General features: G+C 51.1%; 2 protein-coding genes across 3 annotated transcripts; one reads left to right on the forward strand and one right to left on the reverse strand.

The window, feature by feature from the left end:
- The first annotated feature begins 5,394 nt into the window (after positions 1–5,394).
- GNMT (glycine N-methyltransferase) lies at positions 5,395–8,658 on the forward strand. Its single transcript, XM_054569372.1, has 6 exons — positions 5,395–5,628; positions 6,966–7,093; positions 7,532–7,648; positions 7,860–8,002; positions 8,103–8,224; positions 8,308–8,658. The coding sequence occupies exons 1-6, from the start codon at positions 5,423–5,425 to the stop codon at positions 8,477–8,479; spliced, it is 888 nt and encodes a 295-aa protein (XP_054425347.1). The 5' UTR covers positions 5,395–5,422; the 3' UTR covers positions 8,480–8,658.
- A 106-nt stretch (positions 8,659–8,764) lies between these two features.
- PEX6 (peroxisomal biogenesis factor 6) lies at positions 8,765–20,346 on the reverse strand. Of its 2 annotated transcripts, XM_054569375.1 has the most exons (17): positions 19,428–20,346; positions 17,756–17,919; positions 17,224–17,307; positions 13,916–14,018; positions 13,699–13,832; positions 12,949–13,060; positions 12,354–12,562; positions 11,752–11,947; positions 11,487–11,563; positions 11,204–11,336; positions 10,913–11,118; positions 10,718–10,779; positions 10,347–10,455; positions 9,932–10,048; positions 9,729–9,806; positions 9,444–9,583; positions 8,765–9,236 (listed from the first exon to the last, which is right to left on the reverse strand). In XM_054569375.1, the coding sequence occupies exons 1-17, from the start codon at positions 20,307–20,309 to the stop codon at positions 9,100–9,102; spliced, it is 2,943 nt and encodes a 980-aa protein (XP_054425350.1). In that variant the 5' UTR covers positions 20,310–20,346; the 3' UTR covers positions 8,765–9,099. The 2 variants fall into 2 exon arrangements, 1 of the variants encoding a protein (XP_054425350.1); XR_008528763.1 differs by lacking the exons at positions 8,765–9,236; positions 9,444–9,583; positions 10,347–10,455 and having other exon boundaries at positions 19,428–20,336.
- Between the last annotated feature and the right edge of the window lie 1,492 nt (positions 20,347–21,838).

Raw genomic sequence — 21,838 nt, forward strand, 5'->3', positions numbered from 1 at the left:
GGTTGCTTCTTGCATACCCCCAACTGGGGACCTGGCCCACAACCCAGACACATGCCCTGATTGGGAATCGAACCGGTAACCCTTTGGATTGCAGGCTGGTGCTCAGTCCACTGAGCCACACCAGCTGGGACTTCAAAATACTTTTATTTTGGAAAGTAACTTTTTAAAAAAGATTTTATGTGTTTATTTTCAGTGGGAGAAAGAGACAGAGGGAAATATCCATGTGCATGCGATACATCAACAGGTTGCTTATCTCATGCCCCCAGCTGGGGACCTGGCCCACAACGCAGGCATGTGCCCTGACTGGGAATCATACTGGTAAGCCTTCAGTTCGCAGGCCAGCACTCAATCCACTGAGCCACACCACCCAGGGCTCAAAATACTTTTTTAAAATTTAGTTTTATCAAAGAGCTCCAGAGTCTAATCTTTGAATGGCAACTTCTAAGTGAAAGTGTGGACAGAGATATCTAAATTTACAAATCAATGCTCTTCTCCCAGGCTTCACTATTATATATGTGTATATATATAAATATTAGGAGAAGAGAATATTCAAAATCACAAGAGTACTTGTCCTTAAATATTGAGAACCAAAGAGTCTGGTAACCTGTTTACATGATTATCCTGGTCTTTTTTTATTTTTATTCATTTTTGTTTTTAGAGGAGGGAGATGGAGAGAGAGTGAAACATCGATTTGTTGTTCCACATATTCATGCATTCATTGGTTGACTCCTGTATGCACCCAGACCAAGGATCAAAACCCAAAGCCTTGGTGTATCAGGACAGTGCTCCAACCAACTCAGCTACCTGGCCAGGGCCTATTCTGGTCTTTTAAAGGTGACATTCCCCAACAGCATTTGGAGTTCTGAGGAAATCCCAGGTTTACCTCAGATCCATTCAGGAGGGTTAAGAAGCAAAAGTAAGCCGAAAAGAAAGCAAAAGGGAAAAAAGAATAAATTGCTCTTAGCCACTTAACTTTTCAAAAATTTTCTATCCAGTCAATTCATTTATAAATAATGACAAATTATTTTCCTACCATTTTGGTTGTCATTCCAATTTAATATTATTCTTTATTTCTCCTCAAATATCTTAAGTGCATTTCAGAACTCCAGTACGCAAAAGCAAAAAATTTAGTAGGTCTATTTTTCCTTAAAATTTCTTTTCTTATGGCCAAATTGTAATTTAACAGATATTACTTTCAGCTGATTAATTTATAGCCAAATAATTAATTATTTTCTTCTTGGTTTGAGGTAAAATAAATATCAAGGGTTTTTTTTTTATTTTTGTTTTTTGTTTTTTTTGCAGAGAACCCCGTCCAGTCCCCCAACCCCTGGGCACCCCGCCTGCTTGCTGGTTGTCATCACACACAGAGAGTTGCCACGGCTCTGGATACATGTGTTGGGATACCTTCTCCCAGCTCGTGCCTGGTTTCCCTTGTAATCTTCTTTTTTTTTAAGGTTTTACTTATTTATTTTTATTTTTATTATTTTTAAGTATATATTTTATTGATTATGTTATTACAGCTGTCCCATTTTCTTCCTCCCCTTTATTCTCCTCCTCCCTGCACCCCCCTCCCACCAGCATTCCACCCTCTTAGTTCATGTCCATGGGTGTGAGTACATATAAGTACTTTGGCTTCTTCATTGCCTATACTACTCTTAACCTCCCCCTGATTATTTTGTACCTACTATTTATGCTTCTCATTCCCTGTACCTTTTCCCCCATTCTCTCCTCCCCCCACTGCTGATCTCCATTTCTGCGATTCTGTTCCTGTTCTAGTTGTTTGCTTAGTTTGTTTTTGTTTTTAGATTCAGTTGTTGTAAGTTGTGAGTTTATCATTTTACTGTTCATAGTTTCTGAACTTCATCTTTTTCTTAGATAAGTTTCTTTAACATTTCATATAATGGGGGCTTGGTGATGATGAACTCCTTTAACTTTACCTTGTATGGGAAGCATTGTATCTGCCCTTTCATTCTAAATGACAGCTTTGCTGGGTAATCGTGGATATAAGACCTTGTCTTTCATGACTTTGAATATTTCTTTCCAGTCCCTTTTTGCCTGCAAGATTTCTTTTGAGAAATCAACTGATAGTCTTATGGGAACTCCTTTGTAGGTAACTATTTCCTTTTCGCTTGCTGTTTTTAAGATTCTCTCCTTATCTTTAATCTTGGGGAATGTAATTATGATGTGCCTTGGTGTGTGCTTCCTTGGGTCTAACTTCTTTGGGACTCTCTGAGCTTCCTGCGTCTCCTGGAAGTCTATTTCCTTGGCCAGATTGGGAAGTTCTCCATTCTTTTTTCAGATAAGTTTTCGATTTCTTGTTCTTCCTCTTCTCCTCTCACCCCTATCATTCAGATGTTGAATAGTTTAAAGTTGTTCCAGAGGTTCCTCTCCTCATTTTTTTGAATTCTTGTTTCTTCATTCTGTTCTGGTTGAATATTTATGTCTTCCTTCTGCTCCCAATCATTGATTGAGTCCCGGTTTCCTTCCCTTTACTGTTGGTTCCCCGTATGTTTTTCTTTACTTCACTTTGTGTAGCCTTCACTTTTTCCTCCATTTTGCAACCATATTCAACGAATTCAGTGAGCATCCAGATTACCAGTGTTTTGAACTGCACATCTGATAGGTTGGCTATCGTTCGTTGCTTAGTTCTATTTTCGGAGCTTTGATCTGTTCTTTCATTTGGGCCATATTTCTTTGTCTCAATGGGCCTGTTACTTTGGAAGGGGTGGAGCCTTAGGTATTTGCCAGGGCGCAGCACCCCAGGTCACTGTGTTTAGATGCTATATGTGGGGGAGGGGTCTGAGAGGGAACAATGCTTCTTGCTTGGCTCCCAGGCGGCTTTCAGTCACTTCCCCCACTACCCACAAGCAAATTGGGCCCTTCTAGTGCTGATTCCCTGATGGGTGGACTTGTGCACGCTCTAGGACCCTGTAGGTCTCTCCAATGGACTCTCCTGTGAGACCAGGAGTTTCTCCTGCCACTACAACCCCCATAGGTTTTTACCTCCAGAGGTTTTGTGACTTTCTTTCCTGGCACTGGGACCCTGGATTGCGCAGTCTGTCTTGCTCCCCAGCTGTTCCTCCAGTTTATCCGCATGCAAATGTGGGGCTGGCTGGTCCTCCAGCCTCTGCCTTTTCATGTCTCCACTCCGCCCCAGCTCCCCATCTCTGCCCGTCCTTGTGGTCTGGATGACTGTCTCCTTAGCTCCTTGGTTGTCAGACTTCCATACAGATTGATTTTCTGGCAGTTCTGGTTATTTTTTAAAATTTATTGTCCTTCTTTTGGTTGTGTGAGGAGGCAAAGTGTATCTACTCATGCCTCCATCTTGGCCGGAATTCAGATCTTCCAATATCAAGTTTAAGAATGCATTTTCCTTTAAAAAATAAAAACCAAAATGTATTTTTCTCCCCAAGGAAGGGACTAATTTTCTTGGAAAGGACTCAAAAAAAAAAAAAAAAAAAGGCACTCCATAGAGATAGGTGGTTATAAACACTGTCCAGCAGAAGTAAGGTCTGCTTCAGTGTGGTTGGTAGGGTGATAATATGGGTATAATAATTTATAGTTTTAATTTGAACATTTTACCTAAAATATCATATGGCATGCTTGAGTGTGATATTGTCATGTTACAGAATTACATACTTATGATTTTGTAATAAAAAAGGGGTGTTAGCTCTGGCTGGTGTGACTCAGTGGATTGAGTGCTGGCCTGTGAACCAAAGGGTCGCTAGTTCAATTCCTAGTCAGGGTACATACCTGGGTTGCAGGTCAGTTCCCTGGTTGAGGGTGTACAAGAAGCAACCAAACATTGATGTTTTTCTCCGTCTCTTTCTCTCTCCCTCTCTTTCTAAAAATAAATAAATAAAATCTTTAAAAAAAGGGGGGAGGTGCGTTATTTGTGCCAGACCCTGTATTATGCCTTGATGCAAGGACATAGAATACAGATTGCTGCCCGCACCTAAGGATAATTCTTTTAACCTGGGATTTTTCTCAAAATCTCAAAAGTGGATTTTCCCCAGGTTATTCTGACTAAAGAAAACTCTGGGTTTACTTACAACTACCCAGAACAGTGCCTTTGTAAACCTGTTGCTAAAGACCTGCCTGTAGGGTCAGCATAAACACAAGACTCTGTTACCTGGTCGTGGACAGGCCCATTTGAGGCCATCTGTGTATTAAAGTTAATGATTACATCCTGACCAGTGTGGTTCAATTGGTTGGGTGTCATTCCACAAAGGAAAAGTTTCAGTTCCCGGTCACGGCACATGCCTGGGTTGCTGGTTCCATCCCCAGCCGAGGTGGTCAGGGCACATACAGGAATCAACCAATGATGCATGAGTGGGACAACAATTTGACCTCTCACTCTGAAATCAATTAAACTCATGGTCTTTGGGGAGAGTTTCCTTTGTTCTAAAGTCTACCTCACTCTTTCTGCAGCCAGAAGAACAAAGTCAGGTGGGGAAGGCTGTTCTTGCTGTCCTGGCCTTTGCTGGGTGGAATCATCTTACTGAATCCACCCCAGTCCCGAGTCTTTTTCCCAGATTCCGGCCTTCTGCCTTAGAAGGAAGAGTAGATGAAAACACCAACCAAACCAAGACCAATTTATGAAGTGACAATGAGCAATATAACAGCAAGAGCACCAAGCACTCTCACCCCTGACCCTGGACTTCCTATCCTGTAGGCACCTCCCCAGAAAGCAGATGGTCTTTAGAAGCGTGCTCGGTTAGCAAGGGCTTCTAGGGAAGGGCTCCTTAAGTGGCTCAGGAAAAGGTTGGACACATCACCTCCAGGTCAGAGGAGCACCAGCCTCCAGGTGGACAGAATGATCCCTTGATCCAAAACTGCTCCTGGACTTGGGTGGCCAGACCAGCCTTATCCCCAAAGACCTCTCATTCCTTCCTTTCCTGGCTGACCAGGCCTTCCTTCAGCTGGATATTTCTTCTTTATATATGCTAGTGCCTTCAGTCACAAAGGATGGTCCAGTCCTGAGCGCTGAGCTCTGAGGGGACCGAAGACTGAGCAGACACAGCCTCTTTGCCACTACCTGGAGCTTAGGGGACCAGAGTGGGCACTGGCTGGAACCGAAGAAAATTCTTTCCAGTTTGGAAGGGGGTGGAGTGGACAATCTCACTGTTCCCCATTCTCCTGGCCCCGCCCTGGTCCTCCTGCCGGCTGGGATAAGTTGGCAGGGGACGGGGATGGTCCTTTCCTGCCGTGGGACTGTCCAGAGTGCTGGATCTTCAGGCGAGAGAGAACCGTTCCTCCAGGGTTCTCAGGTGGCGCCCTCCCAGCGGGTGCCGGGCCTTGACCCTGCAGGGGCGTGTCCCCACGCTCACCTGCTATTGGGCAGGTGGGGCCGCCTGGCCTCCCGGACGGGCCAGGCTATAAATGCGTGGCCGGGTGGCCACAGTGCCAGGTGCGTTGCAGGATGGTGGACAGTGTGTACCGAACTCGCTCCCTGGGGGTGGCGGCAGAAGGGCTCCCGGACCAGTACGCAGATGGAGAGGCGGCACGCGTGTGGCAGCTCTACATCGGAGACACCCGCAGCCGCACGGCCGAGTACAAGGCCTGGCTGCTAGGGCTGCTGCGCCAGCACGGCTGCCAGCGGGTGCTCGACGTGGCCTGCGGCACTGGGTGAGCCTGGCTGGGCGGACAGGGATCCGGGGAACGGGGCCGTCGGACTGCAGGACCATGACCGGGCACGTCGGGGCAGCCTCCGCCGCCTGGGCCAGGAACGGTGTCTACCCGGGCCGCATGGGCGGGCGCACGGGCGAGGCGCACTGGGGGTGCCAGGACCAGGTCGAGGGTGAGAGTGTGGGCGCAGCGAGTGGGGAAGGCAGTTCCACCCGGCAACGCCAGAACTCGGCTTTGGGCCACAGCGAAATGATATCCGCGCCTGGCTCCAGCATTATTCCTCGGGTGACAATAGTACTTGTTTTAGTGTGTTTTTTTCTTTTAAAAAAAATATTTTATTTATTTATCTTTAGAGAGAGGGGAAGGGAGGGAGAGAAACATCGATGTGTGATTGCCTCTCGTACACCTCCTACTGGGAACCTGGCCCGCGACCCAGGCGCGTGCCCTGACCGGCGACCCTTTAGTTCGCAGGCCGGCACTCAATCCACTGAGCCCCACCAGCCCTGATGGTAATTGTTAACAATTAATGTTTGTTCAGCATTTGTCCATGCCAAGCACTGTGCCAGGAGCTTTTGAAACAGGTTTTTTTGTTTGTTTGCTTTTAATTCTCACAAGACCTGCTGGGGCCAGTGTGGCTCAGTTGGTTAGGAGTGCTGTCCGGTAAACTGAAGGGTGTTGGGTTCGGTTACTGGCCAGGGCACATGCCTGGGTTGTGGGTTCAGTCCCAGTTGGGGTGCATATGAGGCAACAGATGGATGTTTCTCTCTCACATCAATGTTTCTCTCCCTTCCCCTCTCTCTAAAATCAAAAAGCATGTCCTTAGGTAAGGATTAAAAAACAAACTAACAGGAAGCTAACATTCAATAAAATTTATTTAAAAATTATCCTCACAGAACCCAAGGAGGTAATTACTTAGTGATATCCCATTTACAGCTGTGGAAATTCAGCCTCACAGAAGTAAGATCCCCCATTGGGTGGAGAGAAGAGTCAGATCTGGTCAGTTAGGGTCTGGCCTGTGCTTTAAACCACCATGCAAAACTACCCTCTGTTCACAAGTTACTTAACTTCGGGAGCCTCAGTTTGCCTCAGCTCTCAAATGGGGCACTTCACAGGATTGCCATGAGGATTAATGCACATTTGTAGAATGTCTGACTCTGAATGGGTGCTAAAAATCAAAGTGCAGTGTCGCCTCCTGGTGATAAAAAACAGATTTGCCAGGCCATTTGAGGTTAGTGGAGAGGGCCTAGGGAGAGGGAGCAGAGGAACGGGGTCTGAAGGGCTTCCTCACCTTCCCAGGCCCACTGACCTCTCTGCCTCTCCTCCCCGGCCCTGCCCAGGGTGGACTCCATCATGCTGGTGGAAGAGGGCTTCAGCGTGACAAGCGTGGATGCCAGTGACAAGATGCTGAAATATGCACTTAAAGAGCGCTGGAACCGGCGGCATGAGCCCGCCTTCGACAAGTGGGGTACGTGGGTCTGGCCAGGCAGGCCCTCCCAGCCCAGCCACCAAGGACACGTTCTCTCTGCCCCGGGTTCCTGGGGTGGGGTGTTTTGTTTTCCTCAAGGGCACAGCAAAATTACTGTCCTTTCGCTGAAAAGGGAGACTTAGGTACCACAGTAAGATATCAGGTATGAGGAGCTAATTTTAATTGTTTATAATGTCTTGTCCCTCCCTCCAAATAAAAAACCATCAGCATAGACTCATCCTTTTGAGCCATGGCTTCCTTCTCTCCTGACCCCTCTTCCCATTCATCCTCCATCTCCATAATTATCCCCTTCCTCCAACTGGATGTGGAGTCCCTGTGTGTGTCTTGAAGGGGCAACTGAGGCAGAACTGCACTCAGTAGAGATGGGTTCTGCTGGTACCATGGTTACCAGCCTGGTCTCCTCTTCCTGGCCCCCAGTCATTGAGGAAGCCAACTGGATGACTCTGGACAAAGATGTGCCTCAACCTCCAGAGGGTGGCTTTGATGCTGTCATCTGCCTTGGAAACAGCTTTGCCCACTTGCCAGACTGCAAAGGTGAGGGTGGGTGACCTTGGCCATGGTTCTTGTTTTGGGCTATACTTCCTTTCCACAGACGCCCGGGCGCCTGCTCTCCAGCCAGAGCAGACTGTGTTTTTGCCCGCCTCTGCCTTGGCACAGGTGTCCCTGGGGAGTAGAAGTATGGGAGAGAGACTGGTGCTGGGGACCCTGAGCAGACATAGCCCCTCTGCCCCTGCTTGGAATTCAGGGGACCAGAGTGAGCACCAGCTGGCACTGAAGAACATTGCGAACATGGTGCGGTCAGGGGGCTTGCTGGTCATCGATCACCGTAACTACGACCACATCCTCAGCACAGGCTGTGCTCCCCCAGGAAAGAACATCTACTATAAGGTGGGCCCCTGAGGGAGGGCCCAGAGTGGGAGGTGTGATTCTGGGGTCTAGCCCCCACTGCGGTTACAGAGATTAATGCAGCCTGCACCATCACTTGCAGAGTGACTTGACCAAGGACATTACGACATCAGTGCTGACAGTGAACAACAAAGCCCACATGGTAACCCTGGACTACACGGTGCAGGTGCCGGGGGCTGGCAAGGACGGCTCTCCTGGTTTGAGGTATCCACGTGGCTGGTGGGGGATGATTCGGGGTTGGTGCTGAGGCCGCCAGCCCTCATGGTCGGTCGTGGTGTCTGCTGCAGTAAGTTCCGGCTCTCCTACTACCCTCACTGTCTGTCGTCCTTCACGGAGTTGCTCCGAGCAGCCTTTGGGGGCAAGTGCCAGCACACCATCCTGGGTGACTTCAAGCCTTACAAGCCAGGCCAGACCTACATTCCCTGCTATTTCATCCACGTGCTCAAGAAGACAGGCTGAGTGTGGCCTCCATTCCCACAACCGTCTGCCCAGGCGCTTCCGGGCTCTGTCTGGGGAGCCCCACACTAGCAGCACCATGTGCAAATTCTGGGGTGGGGGGAGGGGCCCATTGCAACTGGGGTGCAGGAATGTGGGTTTAAGCTAATGGAAGGATGACAATATAGTCGCTGTCTTTTTCAGTTCCTGCATGCCTTGTGTATGTCAGAAGGATCAGGCTCCTGTGGAGCCCACCCTGCCCTCCCTTGGGGCTCACTCCTCTCAGTCTCCCTCTTCCCCACACCACCACACCAATCTCTCAGGCCACACTACCAGCAGAGGGCAGCATACACTTTATTTTCAGCCACGGACCAGGCTCCCTGGGGGCCCAATTCCCAGACCTCTAGCCTCCCACCCCTCTTCCTAAGCAGATGCTGGGGCTGGCCTGGAAAAATGGACAAAGGATGCCTCTTGAACTCTCTCGGGGCTCCGCTACTTGGCACTCAGGGGATCTCTTGGAGGGAGGTAGCCTTCAGATGAGTTGGGGCAGCCTGAGAAAGAGCCCTTGCTGTCTCAGGTCTCTGGAGGTACCTAGGTACCTTCAGTGCTGTGGCTGGGGCTGGGTCCCAGACTGTAGGAGGCTCCTAGCAGGCAGCAAACTTGCGCTGGATGCGCTTGTACCGGAGCAGTTCCTGCTCGCTGACTGAGGGCTGCAGCCGGGTGGCGGCCTGCAGCAGGTCCTCCATGGTGAGCAGCAGTGCTGAGCTCCCAGGTTCTAGCCCTAGAGGGATGACCATGGGAAGTTGAGGCCAGGGTTCCCATCCCAGCTGGGGAACTCCGGCTACATCCAGGCAGGGGAGAGGCTTGGGGGCGCACTTTCTTGCCCAGAGTCCTCCAAACATCAGGAGTCCCTCCTCTGAAATCCAGAACCAGGCCCCATTTCCCCACTAGCTTTTTGGTTGACCTCTGGGGCTGGCGAGTGGCTCACCTCTCTCCAGATCCTGAACCCTGCGTTTGAGGGCAGCTGTCATGGCATCGGAGCAGAGGGAGTAGAGGTCTGCACCCGTCAGCTGGGGAGGGCAGTGATCCAGCACATTCACCAGGCTCACAGAGGATTCCAACTTGAATCTGTTGTGGGGATACATAAGGAAAGTTTTACCTGGCATGCCCTACTCCCTCAAAAGGCATCTCTGATCAGTCTATTCTGCACATTGCACTTATTCCCTAATCAACCCAAGGCCCAAACCCTCTGGGGGTCTCCAGCAAGGCATACTTGCGTGTGATGGCACTCAGAACACGGAGCTGAGAAGCGCGGTCCTCGCTCACCCCCACAAACACCAGCTTGTCAAATCTTTAGGGAGATAGGTAGGCATACATATCAGGGAGCCCAGCATCAGGGTGAGTGAAGAAGGCAGAGGACGGACTCAAGGGACAAGCCTAGATGGGGGTGGCAGAAGAGAGGTACAGGGTGCGCACCTGCCAGGCCGCAGAAGGGCAGGGTCCAGGAGGTCTGGTCTGTTGGTGGCTCCAATCACAAACACATCCTGAGTGCTATGAAGCCCATCCAGCTCAGCCAGGAGCTGAGACACCACCCTGCAGACGAGGAGCAGAGGCGAGAGTCCTTGGCCTACCCTCAGGTTTTGCCCTGCCCGTGATGCCTCCTTGCGGGCCTTCTCCACAGGGACCCCCGCTTAGTCGTGTCCTGTGCACCCTTCCATGCAGGTGCCTGTTCTCCTCAATGACCCACACCCAAAGCCACAGCCCCTGTTAGCTTCCACTACACTCTCTCAGAGCTGGAAGGGCGGGAACTCTTCGGGTTCTGAAGACTGATGCAACTATCTCACACCCCACTGTCCTGGACCCCGGACTCCATTCTGGCTCAGGCCCCCACCTGTCCATCACCCCTCCAGAGTCTCCACTTCGCCCCCGGCTTGGGGCCAAGGAGTCCAGTTCATCAAAGAAGATAATGCAGGGAGCCGCAGCCCTGGCCCTGGCAAACACTGAGGGGAGAGAGAGGGCCCACAGGACAGGGAAGCTCAGGAGGGCTTGAAATCAGGATATGGGGGAAGGAAACCCAGGCTTAACAATTCATAACTAGCACTCCAGGTAATAGGCCCCACTAACAGGAACCTGACTTGTGGAAAGGAAGACTAGGAATGACCATGAGCAGCCTGAGGGGCGGCGGGGCGGTGGAGGCGGGCGGCACAGGGGCCGTCCGGGTTTGGGAAGGACTGGAAGCCCTGCCGCTGTCCGCTCACTCACCTTCCCGTACATTTTCCTCACTTTGGCCCACATACATGTTGATGAGCTCTGGCCCCTTCACGCTGAGGGAGAGGATCGGGAGGGTAACACTCGTTTAGACGCACAAACACGCAGTTGACCTCTTGGCCTGCCCCTGTTGCTCCCAGACTGTGCAGCACCCAATCCACCCACCACCCCTTCAGGCCCCCTCGCCACCTGAGGAAGGTAAGGCTGCACTCCGTGGCCACCGCCTTGGCCAGGAGGGTCTTGCCAGTGCCTGGGGGCCCATGGAGCAGGAGGCCTGAGCGCCGCAGGCCCAGGCTCAGCAGCTCAGGGTGCTCTAGAGGGAGCTGGATGGTCTCCAGAATTTCCTTCTTCACCTCCTGCAGCCCGCCCACATCGTGCCAGGACACCGAGGGGATCTAGGAGGCGGAAAGTACAGGGTGGGGCCTGTGTGGGGCGGAGGGGTGTGCTCACGTCCCACCTCCAAAGGCCTGGAGTGTCTACCTTGGGGGCTCCGATGGCCTGGGAGTGAGCTGACTGCAGCTGGTCCAGGGCCTGTGTGAAGTCCTCAGCCAGGAGAGGAAAGCCAGCAGCGCACAGCTCCCCTTCATCCTCCTCACTCAAGCCGCCTGCCAGACTACAAGGAGAAACTCAGGCAGCTGTCTTAGCACCTGACCTGAGGTCTTCTCCCCATCAGGGTCCTGGTCCCTACTCTCTTCCTCACCAGTCCCCACCCACCCATTATTTCCTCTTGTCTCCTTTGTCCTTCTGTGCCCAATTTGCTTACCCTGAGTTCCTGATCCTGGCGCAGGCTGCCCGGCTGCTGTGGGTCAAAAGGGCATAGAGATCTCCTACCACAAAGCCCTGGGGAACCACAGGAAAGGACACATGAGCAGGGCACAGTAGGCAGGAACTCTGGGGTGGCTGGTCCCCCAGCTGGAGCAGAGGCCCAACATTGATGCCTTGGGTTTTTCTACCCTCAGTTGCTGGTAGCAGGTGTGAGTTTCCATGACAAAGCCCGTGGGAGGGTAAGACCCTGCCTTGGTACTCACTGCACACCGCCGAGCCAGCTGTGCCAGGTTCACCTCTTGGCCCAGGGGCAGGTGGGCAGTGAGGGCCCGCAGGATGCTGAGCCGCTGCCCCTCTGACAGCACAGGCACCTCCAGTTCATGAGGAAACGCTGTCTGCACATTGGCAGGCAGGTCCTGGGCCCGGCTTGTGGTGGCCACAACCATCAGTGGGGGGCAGCTGCAGACAGAGTGGGGACTGAGGGTGAGAACGCGGCGGGCAGCCCCTGAGCACTGCTGGTCCTGAGGCTGGCGTAGGACGGCGGGGAGGAGGGGGGGTTCTGAGATGGGACAGGGAGATGAGCACCCCAAGGCTTCCCAGATGGGGCTCCGTGGGAATTCCTTGAGAAGGGCCTGTGTTTCACCCTTACACAAGGTGGCTCACCGAGGGCAGAGGCTGTGCTTTTTCTGCATCCTAATATCCCCGAAGAAAAACTAAGGACCACACCCTTCTCCCTCTGGACACCCCTGAGCTCCTCAGAGCTGTCAGGAAGGCGGCCAAGTTGGCAGTCGATGTTGGCCGGTGAGGACGAGAGGATGAAAGGCTGAAGGGAGGGAGGAGGGCTGGGCCCAGCTCTGCACAATACCTGGTGAGGGGGTCCTCGTCGAGGAGGAGGCGACGCAGCGTGGCCACCACACGGGCGTCCTCGCCTAGCCCATCACGGTCCCGGCCCAGGAGGTCTAAGGCTGTCAGCAACAGAACCACAGGCCGGCAGCGCCGGGCCCGGGAAAAGGTGGCCTGCAGTTTTGCCTCCACAGCCCCACTGCTGTCTGCACAGAGGCTGGAGCAGGGCACCTGGGGAGGGGGTGTGGGGAACGGGCCTGTGAGCAAGGGGCCGGTGTGACTGGGGCAGGAGACTGGGGAGAGAGGGAGGAGGAGTCTGAAGAAGGTGCAGGCCATCTTTTTGTGAAGGGCAGGGACGGAGGAAGAGGTAATGCTGGCCAAGTCCGATGTCTTCTTTATCCTAGCCTCATTCCCTGGACTGTCCACCAAAATCTTGAAACCCTCTCCTTAAAAGCATCTCTCAGGAGCCGAGCATCATGGGAATACAGCAGACCCACTGGGTTGAGGTGTTAGAGCCAGGCTAGTAGCCAGAAGGGAGAAGGGGGAGGGAGAGAGGGAGGGGGCATCTGGGCTGGAGAGTGGAAGCAGTTGGGGTTCTCCCTTCCCAGTTCCCTCACCTTCAGTAAGTGGAGCCCAAGGCGGCTGCAGGCAGCAGCAACTGCTGTGGTCTTCCCACTGCCTGGGGGGCCCCGCAGGAGGACGCTGCCAGTTCCTGTCAGCAGGGCGCCCCTGCAACCAGAGAACAGACACCTGTCTCCTCCAAACTTTAGAGTCCCCAGGAACAGAGGGACCCTTGGATCTAGAGCACAGACTCCCTGTTTCTCACTCCTTGAGGCATCCCCTCCCCCAGGGCTGTCTCCACACGCTCACCTCCCACACCACCTGCGGTGCTCTGGCAGGGGTACGGTGCATACCCAGCAGCCAAGACTAAGTCTCTCTTGTCACCGCTGTGTTTTCAACAAAGCCTTGACTGTTGTGTCTGGCCTGGGCCGTATTGGAATTAGGGAGGGGTCTGTGCCTACACGTGCGCCAGTGGTATGGGGCGCTGTGTCTGTCAGGGTCAGGGTGGCAAAGACCAGGGTGGCCAGTGGCCTCCCCAAAGGCAAGAGCAGTCTCACAGACAGCTGTCTCTGGTGGAGAGTCTGCTTCCACAGCCCGCCTTGAAGGATGGGTATTAGTCCTGGAAAGGAGTCTGGGACTCTGCTTACAGAAAGCACGTGGGCCAGCGACCTTTGCATACTGGTTCAAGGCAGGCCCCCGAGTGGCACTTCCGCCGGGGCATTGTGGGCTACTTGTCTGGCCTGCTGTCCCTCCAGGGATGCTGCAAGCAGGCCTCCCTCACTCTCTAAGGCTGCAGCCTCACTCACCCGGGCTGGAGGCGAGGCTTCAGGACAGCACACAGCTCGCTCACCAAGGCCTCCAGGCCTGGAGGAGACAAGCTGCTCCAGAGGCTGGATTCTCCCAAAGGGACCCTTGGAACGGGGCTCAGGGTAGAACCCACCTGCGAAAGGTGGGAGGAACCTTTAGTTTCTAAAAGTGGTTTTTACTCCCTTCCTCAGGTGTACTCCTACCCCGGGGCCTCACCAAGTACAAGGAGGTATGGGTGGTGTCGGCCAGGTAGGTGCTGCTTGGTCCATCTGAAGCTTCCCCAACTGTTTTCTTCACTTTAAAGAACATCTCCTGCCACCTGCAGGAAAGAGGCCATATGAATCCCAGATCCAGACCCACATATCCCCTCCCCAAGGACAAGGTGGCTGTCTCAATCACAGAGGTCCACCTCAGGGGCAAACTCAAGCGCAGCACAAATAAATACCCAGACAAGGTGGGGATTAGGGTGGGGGGAGGAGGGGGAAGGTAGATGGTCTGTCTCATCTCTCTCACTGGGTCATACACATTTTGAGGGCAGGAGCTATGGCTGTCCTCCACGTCCCTCATGACAACAATTAGGGAGCCTTGGACGGAGGGTCTCCGGTAATTGGCCCACCCACTCACTCCAATGGGAGAAGCCACTGCTGCACTAGGCGATGATCATCTGGCCATTTCCAGTGGCTTCACAATACAGCCTCTCAAACACATACCCACCAAGGCCCCCAGACCTCAGCAGGGAGAGTCCCTTGGTTCTTAGTCAATAATCCACAAAATCTTATTGCAGGCAGATTCCTTAATAATGACATCTAATGATTAATGATTCTCTATTTGGGCTGCACATTAGAATGATCTGCGCAACTTAAAAAAAAAAAAAAGAACTTATTTCAATACACAATTTCTGTACAACCAAAAAATAAACCACCACAGTAAAATCACAGAAAACATGGTATTTAATTTGCAATGCATGAGAAATGGTTAACATTTTAGTCGTAAGTAAGCTCTTAGAAACCAGCAACAAAGGCACTAAGAGAACTGGAACTGTGAAACTTTTAAAAGTCAGTATCTCTCATATACTATATGATTCCATTCAACAGATAAGTGGTTGCTAGGGGCTGAAAAAGGGAGGGGATAGGGAATGACCACTAATGGGTTAAGAGTCTCTATTAGGGGTCATGAAAATATCCTGGAATTAGGTTGCACAACCTTGTGAATAGGTTATACAACCTTGCAAATACACTAAAACCACTGAACTGTACATTCTAAAAGCATGGATTTTATGGTATATGAGTTATATCTCAATTAAAATGAACATTTTCCCAGTCTTTGGAGAAAAATCAAAAAACTGCACAGGCCCCAGTTCCACCTGATTTTGACCCTATAGGTGGGAATGGGTGGGACTCAGGCATCAGTATTTTTCTAAAGCTTCCCAGTCATAACCAGGGCTATGCAGTCACTGGCCAGCGCCACAGTGAACTAGGGTTACCCAGCCTCCTGCTGCTGCTATTGCAGGCAGCAGTTCCTAGCCCAATTTTCCAGATAAAGAAATGATCAACTGTTCTCCTCTTTAATGCTCAGGCAGCAAGGCAGTGACAGAATCAGTGGATAGCCCTGATCTTGTTAAGGTTCAATCAAGATCCTAATTCCTTTGTTCACAGGGTCCCAGTCACAAAGCTGCTCCCTCTCATAGCAAAAGGGGGGTGGTGGGAATGCCTCAGGGCAGCAGAGGGAAGCATACACGTTAGGATCATGAAATTCTTCTATTACAATAGGCAGTGATTATGCTAAAAACTAGAACATAAGGAAAAGTGTGTCTTACTATCAATCATTGTAAGTAAACAATGGGAGGGTCTATAACCTAGAATCTTACTCAAGCCCAGCATCCTGAGTCAGAGTGCATGTGGCCAGCACTGGGATTCAAGGAGGGACCGCACTCCAGAGGAGGGTTAGGGAGACGCTCCTCTCTTCCCTGGAGGGCGGTTGGACCCACTTCACAGAGTATGAGGGCTAGAACTTTGCAACATATCTGGACTCTGCTGGAAAACACTTAGCTGTGTTTTCAAGAGCCAGAGGGGAGTCAGTGGAGCTGGCGCTGCTGCCTGGTTAGGGAAGTGGGATATAGGGTAGAATCTGAAGCAGCTACACTACCACAGGATACTCTCTGCAGGGCTTCCCTTTTCAAGTCCAGGGCAGAGGGCTAAAGTACTTGTTCTTATCTGTCCTTGGACCCAGCTGTCCACCCCAATCCTTCTTTCCAGGACCTGCTCAGGAGGGAGAAATATATGCTCAGCACCCAGAGGAGGGAGGCAGATCTCTATAGGGTTAGAATGGCAGGCATCCAGGAACAGGCTTGGCTTGCTGCTCTGTCTCAGGAGGGCCTAGCACCTGTTTTCCTTTGAAAGTACGAAGGGTAGACATTCTGTAGTTTTCCTGCAGAAAGCTAGCTCATAGACATGTGCTGTATTTAGGACGGGAGATGGAAGCGGGAAGTGCCTGGCATGTACCAGCATGTCATTTCCCACCAAGCCCCAGTTGTAGATTTGATTGGGGAAAGCTCAGAGAGTGCCGTGGTTACACAGGGCACTACCACCGTCCTGAGACTGAGCAATGCCAGAACCAGGCTCTGAATGTTGGTCAAAAATAAATCAGGTCCTCCAACCATGACATCTCTCTCCGGGAAGGGGACCCTGGCTGGCTAGGCCCCGAGACCTTGGTCCTGATGGCTCTCGTACCCAAGTTCCTGCAGGGTGGTCCCACTACCTCACTGAGATTCCCCTGAAAGTTGGGTTTGTGTGTCTATCAGTTGTGCTGTCCTAGTAAATCGCTACAGGAAATCAGTCCTGAATATAGGGACTGGTCGGGGTATAGGGTCCATGTACTTTCCCCCCTTCCCTTAAGGCCGAAGCAGCCTCTGAATTCCTTGCCTCACCATTTTACAAGGAACCTCTGGTCAAGAGTCAACAGGAAGAGAATGGCTGGACTCCCTGTTTTAAGGTTCTTGGCTCTGTTCTGCTCTATTTCTTATTCTCTGTTGAGGATAAGGAAAGAGAGAAGGCTCTCAGGGACAGCAGCAATCCCGCTCTCCCTCTTTTGGGACATAAGACCGAGAAGCAACATGTGCACACCCCATCAGTTGGGGCAGAAATTGGAGCCTGGGTCTCCTTATGCTGAGTATGTGGGAGGTACGGCCCAAATCCCGCCCCAAACAACACTGTGGTTGAGAATGGAAGACAAGAAATTCCACTTTGGCCTAGGCCATTAAGTTATTTTAAATGTTTTACTTTATCTAGGACCACCATTCAATTTGAGGATAAACCCAAGCTAGCAGGCAGTGGTTTTTCATCTTTTTTCAGTCATGTGCCTATTTGAGAACCTGAAAAGACTGTGTACCTTCTCTCCAGCGAAGTATGTAACAACAAAATGTTCTTATGCACAAAATTATTCCATACCACTCGGGAAGAGGGGGTTGTAGAACTCCAGCAGCTAGATTAAGAACCCCAGTCGTAAGGTAGGAGACAGCTGCATACCTGGGCAGTTTCTCTGGGTTTTCTTCCAGGATCTCTACTTGCCCGACTGTTGGCACACACAGAACATCCCCTTCCTGGACTGCCCTGTAACAGAGCAGTGGCCCTGGTCAGCTCACAGTCGGGGGTCAAGTGCACGTGCCTGACATGTTCCTTCCCCGCTCCCAACCCCAACATGAAGACTAGTTCTTAGGGGCCTACTGCCCACCCAGAGCTCCCAAGCAGTTGCTCAGAGAACAAGTCTGACCTAGAATGAGCTGGAGGAAATGGCTAGACAGGGGAATCGGAAACCAGGAAGGGCTGAAGCAGGATCCTGGCTCTCTTGAAGCTCAAATCAAAGCAGTTTCTCAGTTCAGAAATGTCCAGATTTTTCTACTATTGTATGCCTGACAAACCAAGAGGCGTTTAGCCACAATATTGCTTAAAACGTAGCTTTTTAAAATCTGAGGCTCCATGGTACCTGGATCTAGGTAGGATCGGATGGGAGAGCAACAAGGGTGACGTGCTATCCTCCTAAAAGGGGTGGCCAGCTAACCTGGGTGTCTGAAAGTGCCGATAAAGAACATGGTCATAATTTCCGTTAGTGCTGTAGTGGGGAGAAGACACGATTTCGATGTGTAACTCTTTGGCAAACGGAGGGCCAGGCAGCACTGAGCAGCTTCTTTTGTCTTCAGGGGTGCTGGAGCCTTCCAAGTATCTCTATGAAAGAAATATCCACCACCTTATAATCTTCTTCTAAAGAGTTGGGCTCTGACCTATCTCTTACCAGCCAGTATTTTTATTTTCATCCTCTTTCATCTCCACAAGGCTTATGGGAGGAGAGGCCTAGGGTAGCAAAGCTAAATACCAGTATCTTACCTAGAAAACAGAAACCTCTCCTTCCAATGAGCACCAGGAAGAGGTCTCTGACTGCGACTTTGCTAATGTTAGTTCCAAAAAGTTCCCCAGTAAAGATAAGCCTTCAGAGATATATTTAAGTTGGGCCAGAGCCACTAAAAATGGCAGACATTTAATTCCCACAGTCCTTTGAGCGGCACCAGTCACTGGGATTGACATTAGGTGGACATTAGTGGGGATACTTTGAATTCAGGCTGTGGGAAAAGGATATGATCTCACTGAAGCTTAAAGGGTTGGTTCAGCTGAATGAGCTCCAGTCTGAATACTCCAGTAGTTTTTCCTCCATTTGGAAGGAAACCCACTCCTGGCTCCCATTCATGCATATCTTATATCCCTTCTTCACATCCCATGCCCCTAACTGGCTATGCCAGCATCATCTAAAAGAACTCTGTACTGTGATAGAAATGTTCTGCATCTACATGTGTCTACTGAGCATTTGGCATGTGACTAAAACAACCAAAGAACTGAGTTTTTAACTTCATTTAGTTTTAATTAAAGAGTCACAGAATGGAAAGCTGCTTCCATATTGGACAGTGCAGGCCTAACCATGCATCTATGTGCTTAACTAAACATTAGACTATATTTGTTCCCCCAAATACAATTATCGTCTTGAAGTAGGCTCCTTAAAGGCAGAAGCCAAAAACTTCACTTGGATATATTTAATAAGATATTACAATTAAACACCAGGCCCAAAGATAATAAAGAGCCCTCCTTTCAAGGAATTTACAATATATAATTGGGAACTAGACAGATTACATGAACATAACAAGGCAAAATAAAATAAATGCCATAAAAAAAAGAACAAAATGCTATAGGAAGATGTCATGTTAAATTTTTCATGGTGAAATTACGAAAGGCTTAGTAAAGATGGTGGCATCTTTAGATGGGCCTTGAAGGAAAGGATGGTAGGATTTGAACACATAAAGATGATAAGACTAGGAAGGAATTTGAAGCCAAGGATAAGCATGAGCAAAAGCCTGTAAGTATCATCTTCCATATTACCCAGCACAATACTGGATACACTGTAGCAATTTAACAAACACCTGATTAGATTGAGAATAATGAATAACCCCCAGTAATCAGACTGTGCATCTCACATTTCACCTGAATAGAAGAAAGCCCTTCCCATGCACTACCACACTCTGGAGGAAATTATATTTTGAATGTAGAGAATGAATCAATAAGGCGAGAAGTCCAAGATCTAAGCAGTAAGGGACCTCAATTTTACAGCTCTGGTCTTCCAATTCGGTTAAAATAAAGAAGGGGGGATAAGGAGGATAAGCATGCCTGACCTCAGTCCTATATCCTACCTGAATTCTGAGCTCTCCCACTTCTAGAAGATCACAGCCGAGATTGAAAGCCAGAGTGGCAGGCACGAGGGCCAGTCCATCAGCGAGGGGCTCTCCCAACTGCCCCGAGCCGGGTCCCAGCCTTTCAGAGAGATCCCAGCGAGGCTCTAGGACCTGCACCGTGGCCAAGTGTGGCTGGGAAGTGTTTGCTGACTCTCCGGCCCGGGTCACCCACACCCATTCGCCCTGGAAGAGGCCGAGGCTACGGAGACAACTCCGGCTCACCCCCAGTGAATCTCCAGTCCCTCCTAGAACTCCCCGGAGTCGCCGGACTGTACCGGAAACCGCGAAGAAGGACACCAAAGGCGGGGGTGTGGGCTGGCTGCTGTCCCCAGTCTCCGGGCACAATTTGGACCGCCCACGGAGCTCAGTCACAGCTAGCCGCGTCCCTGGGCCTAGCAGTCCTTGCAACGCGGGCCGCGTCTCCAGCACCCGTGGTCCGGGCACTGGTAGGACCTCTCCACGCCTCACTAGCAGCGGCCCGATTCGCGGTCCGAGCCCGGGCCCGGGCGAGGTGCCAAGCAACGCCCAGGCCAGCGCTGGGGGCCGCCGCACAGGCCGCGCCCGCACCCACGCCCCGGAGCCCAGGGCCAGAAGCCGCAACAGCGCACGGCTAACCAGCAGCTGCGGGGGCCCGGGACCCTGCTCTTCGGTCCCTGCGCTCGTTCCCTCCAGGGCCGCCACTAGCAACGCCGGCCCTGCCGGGCTCTCCCCTGCAGGCCGCAGGGCCAGCACCAGGCCATGCCCCGCCGCAGGCCACGGGCCCCCGGGCGGCAGCAGCACCGCAAACGGGGGTGTCTCGTTCGGGAAAGGCTCCAGGACCCGCAAGACTGCCAACACCATGGTGACAGGATACCGAGGAGGAAAGTGAAGGAGCGCACCTTCCGGAGCCAGAGAGCTGACGACAGAGGCGCGCACGCCGTTTCCGCTTCCGTCAGGGGAGGTGCGAGGCAAGTGGGTGGGGCGTCGGGTGCAGCGCGCTCGCTCTGAGAGGGTGGGTAGCGCCTTGGCTTCATCAGGCTACTGCCTCGATGGCAGTAACCCAATTACTGCGGTTGCATGGTCTTTGTGCACGCGTCCTTTGAACTGTTTCCAGGGATTTGCCTTTCGCGCCTGCTAGGGGAGTAACGTACTCTCAACCACCTTCCACATAACATGTACTTGAAAGTACTGAATGATCATTGAAGGGTCAGCGTGCAGTGAACCAACTTTGGCAAGGGGCTGGGAGCTGTGGGTGGAGTGTTAAGAAAGAAGTGCATTCCTCCGTGGAAATCCTACAGTTCCCAGTGTGGAACTATAGGCGCTGAGGTTTGGGTGTTGTGGGAAGGTTGCAGAAGGGAGTGGTAGGATTATAAAACGGTCTCAGACATGCTTATGGATATGGAGTGCCTGCTGGCTGAATTACTGAATGTGATTCACGTAGCCCTGGAATGCTTGGTGCTGCCACACCTGTTCCATCACGTCCTACACAAAACCCACGTTCCAGTGTTTCTTGTCCTGTTTCTTCTACTCCCACCAAACTTGAAGCAAACACAAAGCAGTTTCGCCTTTTCATCCCTCCAAAACCAGTTGTTCTCCCCCAGCCAATCCTTACAAACCAGAGATTCATTTCCTCTTCCTACCCTGGGGAGGGCAGGAGGGGGCAGCAGACCAAGCAGAAGAGAGGGGTTCAAGGCTTCAGTCACGAGCACCGAAACAACAGCTTGTACTGTTACTTAGATTCCATATTTGTGTCCACCTCCTTGCTCTGTACAAGCCACTGGGCACTGGTAGGCCATATTTCCAGTAATTAACAATATATTTGTACTTACAATCATTGGACTGGTTGATGGCAATCTACTCTTTCTGGACCTTGCATTCTCTTCCAGCTACTGCCCAACTTTCTCCCTTCCTTCACAGCAGGCATCTTGAGGCAGTCATCTACTTTGAACATAATGCATTCCTGAAAACCTGAGAGTTGAATAGATTTACATGTTATAAAGTATTTCGATCCTTAAAGCTTCAAGAAGATTGTTTTAAATGTCTGATTATAGTTCCTGGAGGTACCTCTAGTCCTAAACCTGAAATTGCTCAGTTCTACATCTTTACAACAGTGTGCAAGAATGCACTAAACAGTCCTGGCCAGTATGGCTCAGCTGGTTGGAGCATCACCCTTTGCACCAAGGGCTTGTGCATTTGATTCTGGGTCAGGGCTCATGCTTAGGTTTTGGATTCGGGGCTCAGGTGGGAGGCAGTCAGTCGACATTTCTCTCTCACATTGATGTTTCTCTTTCTCTTCCTCTCTCTCTAAAAATCAATAAACATATAAATATGTTTATATATATAAGGGAATGTACTAGGTAGCTGAATTAGCATGAATAAAAATTCCTATT

The sequence above is a fragment of the Pteronotus mesoamericanus genome, unplaced genomic scaffold (genome assembly GCF_021234165.1).
Source record: "Pteronotus mesoamericanus isolate MK-2021 breed Mesoamerican mustached bat unplaced genomic scaffold, CSHL_Meso_final contig_20, whole genome shotgun sequence".
In the NCBI taxonomy this organism is placed as follows: domain Eukaryota; kingdom Metazoa; phylum Chordata; class Mammalia; order Chiroptera; family Mormoopidae; genus Pteronotus; species Pteronotus mesoamericanus.